A 3,887-nucleotide genomic window follows, 5' to 3' on the forward strand; every position below is an offset into this window, starting at 1 on the left:
CAGCCCAGCCGTAAGGTATTGCAGTTACTTTGTATCCCGCTCTCTTTCTCTGTGTTGTTTCCTATTCCTTTCCCCTTTTGTAAATAAACCCGTTATTGACCCTTTTGTGTGTCCCTGCAGTTGTGAGCGCGCGGGTGAGGCCCCACAGACAGGCGGCCCAGTCCACTCTGGGCTACCCTGTAACACATCCAGCTAATGGATAAAGTGTTTGTGTGGTGTTGTCATTTCTTAAAATTGTTCATGTTCAACACACACCTTTGCCTTGCTGTGAGGAACACCAAAGCCAGGCTCTGGGTACCAGGTCAAATCCCCATGCCAGTGGCTGCTTTTCTCTTTTCAGTACCTTTCAAACTTAAAAAGTACAGATAATGTTTTGTGAATGTGTACAACACTAAGTAAGGATCAGTTCAGCAACTTTTCAGCGAAATCCTTTAATAGACTGTATTGTGGAAGGAGGTCAGTGCTTACTTATATTTGTATCCTCCGGGGTACATGGTCCAATGCAGAGTAGGGAGCAATAAATATTTCTATAACTGAATGATAAAATTGTAATCATGATAAGGGTGCACCTCTGGGTGAGAGGCTTCAGTGAGACCAACCTGAGTGGTCAGGTTGGAGCCTGGTCTCTGGTCATCCCCTGAGACCCATTCACGGCAAGACCACTGGATGCAAGGAAGGAAGTGAGGTGTGCCCAGAGCCACTGTTTCTCCTCAGCTGTGTCAAACCTTGCTGTGTACATACAGATGGTGCCCCGGCTGTGACTCAGGGCGATGGCCAGAGCGTTTGCCAAAAGAAGCCATCTCTGGGCCAGCCGTCACTAGGTGCTTCGGCAGTGACTACTCTCCCCTAAGGTAGATGCTCCCAACCTGAAGTTGTGCGGAAGAATTGGTGTGACTTTTTTCTTCAGGTTCGCAAAGGCTGTGAAGCTCAGAAAATGTTAAGAACCACCAGCTTCCCTCTCCTCCCACGACTCCAGCCCAAGGCCTAGTCCAGGGGCTGGAGCAGAGCCTGGGAATGTGGCAAGCACAGGGCCAGCACAGGAGCAGAAGTCTGTCCCCAGCCATGTCACCCTTGGGTCCACCCAAACCATGAGTTTCCAGACTTGAGGATCAATTTCAGTTTATTTTTGGAAAGAAATGTTTAAAGCATGGAAGAAGGAAAAATTTGAAAAGAAATGTTTAAAGGATGGACGAAGCCAAGACCCTTGAACAAACTGAGCCTCTAATCCTTTCTCTTAGGTTTCCTCCAGAGCAGCGACCCCATGAATTCCTCAGCTCCAAAGCCCACCCCCAAAACCCCTTCATTGGCTGGAACACAGCAGAGTCCTGAGAATGAGAGGGCTGAGGGTGTTTCCTCAAGCTTGAGGATATGAGTGAGACCCCAAATTGCAAGTCTGGCAGGGCTTCTGATTCTGATTCTGTTGGGACTTTATGACTGCCTACTCCCATCCTCAGGCTACACCCTGACCCACAGGCCCCCAGCCCTGTCAGAGCCGAGGAGAGAAGCCGGCCACCACGATGTTCTCCCCGGTGATGTAGCTGGCGTCTGGAGAGCACAGAAAGGACACGATCCCCGCACAGTCCTCGGGCTGCCCGATCCTGCATGGGACACGCACAGTCGGGGTCAGAATCTCAGCTCTGGTTCTGCTGCTCGGTGGTCCCACAGAGGGACAGGGGGGCCTCAGCAGGGTGACTTGCACCCTTCTGGAATGTGTAGACCCCGACTTCAGCATAAGGAAAGACCAGTAGATCGGGAAAAGGCTGCTCTTAAGATGGACTCAGCTGCTTCTCCCCAGCCACGCCCAGGCCACTGAAGAACCAAACCCCACTTGCCTCTTCAGTTGCTGCTTTTCCTGAAAGTTGCTCCAGAAAGCATCATTCTTGTATATCTGGGCAGAGGGAAGAGATGAAAGAGTCAGTGTTGCTAAAATGACGGGGTGGGAGGGCCTGAGAGCTGCCCTTTCAGGGGTTGATGGACTGAGTCACAGCCGAGTTCAGGGGTCCCTGAGGACCCAGCCAGCAGGATGCCCCGCTGAGGCTTCCGTCACCCCATTAGCCCCTCGTTGCCGGGAAGGTTTCCACCAAGCAGCCTGGGCTGCAGGGGACACACCCAGTCCTCACCACTTTGCTAAAGTTCGTCTTGATCACTCCTGGAACCAGACAGTTCACCCGGATATCCTTGGGAGCCAGCTCCAGCGCCAGCGTCCTGGTGAGACCCAGCAGGGCTGTCTTACTGACGTTGTAGACACCCAGTGGCTGGAAGCGATAAGCCATGGGGGAGTGAAGGCACATTCAGTTGGATTCCCCACCCATGGAGGTGTCCCAAGCCCAGAATTCAGACACGCTCCAACTCTGGTCTGGTATCAGATGCTGAAGCTGGAGGACCCAGCAGCCAGGGCAGCAGAAGGAAGCAGGGTCTGCCTGGGCACCGTCCCTGTGGGGTTCTACACAACCCCTCCCTCCACCCCAGCCAGGAACAAACTCTCACCACATGGGGCATATACGCTGCAATGGAAGAGACCAGGATAACAGAGCCATTCCTGCGAAGAGACAGACACACACACACGAAATAAGAGCATGCTAGTAACCCACCATTGACTGAAGTGCTATAAGGCATCCGTGGAATAATGCAATTGTCACAGTCATAACGCAAGTCCTGTTATTATCCCCATTTCACAGCCTGAGGAAACCCGAGGCTCAGAGAGGATGGGTAATAATCATTACGTGGCAAAGCTAGAATCCCAGCCCTATTTCTCTGACTTCAGTGTCCATGCTCAGTCCAGTTTACTCTGCAGCCTCTCCTTAGAGGAGAGCTGAACAGAAGGCCGGTGTGTGGAAGGGAGGGTGGGGTTGGTGAAGTGCTCGGGCCAGACAGTGCACGCCCATCAATAGGGACTTCTGAGAAAAAATGGGGCTGGAGGAGGAAGAAAGATCTGATAGTCAGGAAGTTTTCCTTCTGTGTACGACTATCCCTGGCCAGTTCCTAAGGTTGTGTCTGCAGGGAAGAGCCAAGGAGTGGCTGTGTTCTGAGGGAGGTGGTGGCCCAGGACCCTAACACAAAGCTGCCAGGGACGTAGGAGGAGTGCAGTCAAGCATACAGAATCCGGGACAGAAGCGGGGTCCCTGGAGACCAAGAAACAAAATGAAGATGGGCTAGGACAGGTTTGCCCCTGTGAACAAAACGGGGGCAAACCGTGTCCCAGCTTAGAAATTATCCAGAAGGAACTGGCCACCATGAGAAAGCAGCAAGGGCCAGCTCACCCGCCAAGGAGTTAAGCATCGCCTGTTCTCACATCTGGGGAGTCAAGGCCAAGGACAGTGTAGCTGGGTCCTGGAACATCCCCCCACCCCAGAGCCATTAGAAGTCAAAGCTGTAGCTGCAGAAGGGTAAGGCAGGACAGAGGTAGGATATGGGAGTTAAAGACTTCTGTCCCCCCATCCTGATCATACCTTTGTCTCAGTTCCTGTGCCTCAGTCTCCCCAACCCCCACTAGTCCCAATCTCCTTCCTCACCCCCTGTTCTCCATGTGGGGCAGCAGCTGACTCAGAAGCAGGGCTGGGGCCTTCACATTCACATCCAGGATCTGCAGTCAGATTGGGGCCATGGTGGAGAACAGAGAGAGACACAGTCAGCCTTGCAAGGACTTGCAAGTCTACAATTCATACAACAAACCCAGAAGTGTGCAAGGCAGAGAAAATTGTCCCTCTTATGACTCAAAATATTTCCAACAGCGGTGAGCAAAGCATTAAAAATATGAGTTGCAGCCCTCCCTTGTGGCACAGTGGGTTAAATTTAGCCCAGCACTAAGAAGCTAAAGCCACTTCAGTGTGAGTTCGATCCCCAGCCCCGGAAGTGACCCACATGGAGCAGCAGACCTCTCCTGACCC

At 52.5% G+C, this 3,887-nt stretch overlaps 1 protein-coding gene across 7 annotated transcripts in view; it reads right to left on the reverse strand.

Moving 5' to 3' along the window:
- Positions 1-1,486: 1,486 nt before the first annotated feature.
- The window catches only part of DHRS2 (dehydrogenase/reductase (SDR family) member 2), a 6,828-nt gene continuing 4,427 nt past the window's right edge, over positions 1,487-3,887 (reverse strand). For 2 of the 7 annotated variants that reach the window (XM_004694624.1, XM_012734016.1), the window contains 4 exons: positions 3,513-3,583; positions 2,488-2,539; positions 2,110-2,255; positions 1,487-1,646 (listed from right to left, as the gene is read on the reverse strand). In XM_004694624.1, the coding sequence (XP_004694681.1) occupies positions 1,487-1,646; positions 2,110-2,255; positions 2,488-2,539; positions 3,513-3,583 (429 nt within the window). Of the gene's footprint in view, positions 1,650-1,832; positions 1,889-2,107; positions 2,256-2,464; positions 2,540-3,512; positions 3,584-3,887 lie in introns of all 7 variants that reach the window. The other 5 variants (XM_012734019.1, XM_012734018.1, XM_004694623.1 and 2 more) reach the window with 4 other exon arrangements.

The sequence above is a fragment of the Condylura cristata genome, unplaced genomic scaffold, assembly GCF_000260355.1.
Source record: "Condylura cristata isolate star-nosed mole 26May11 unplaced genomic scaffold, ConCri1.0 scaffold00045, whole genome shotgun sequence".
Classification (NCBI taxonomy): Eukaryota; Metazoa; Chordata; class Mammalia; order Eulipotyphla; family Talpidae; genus Condylura; species Condylura cristata.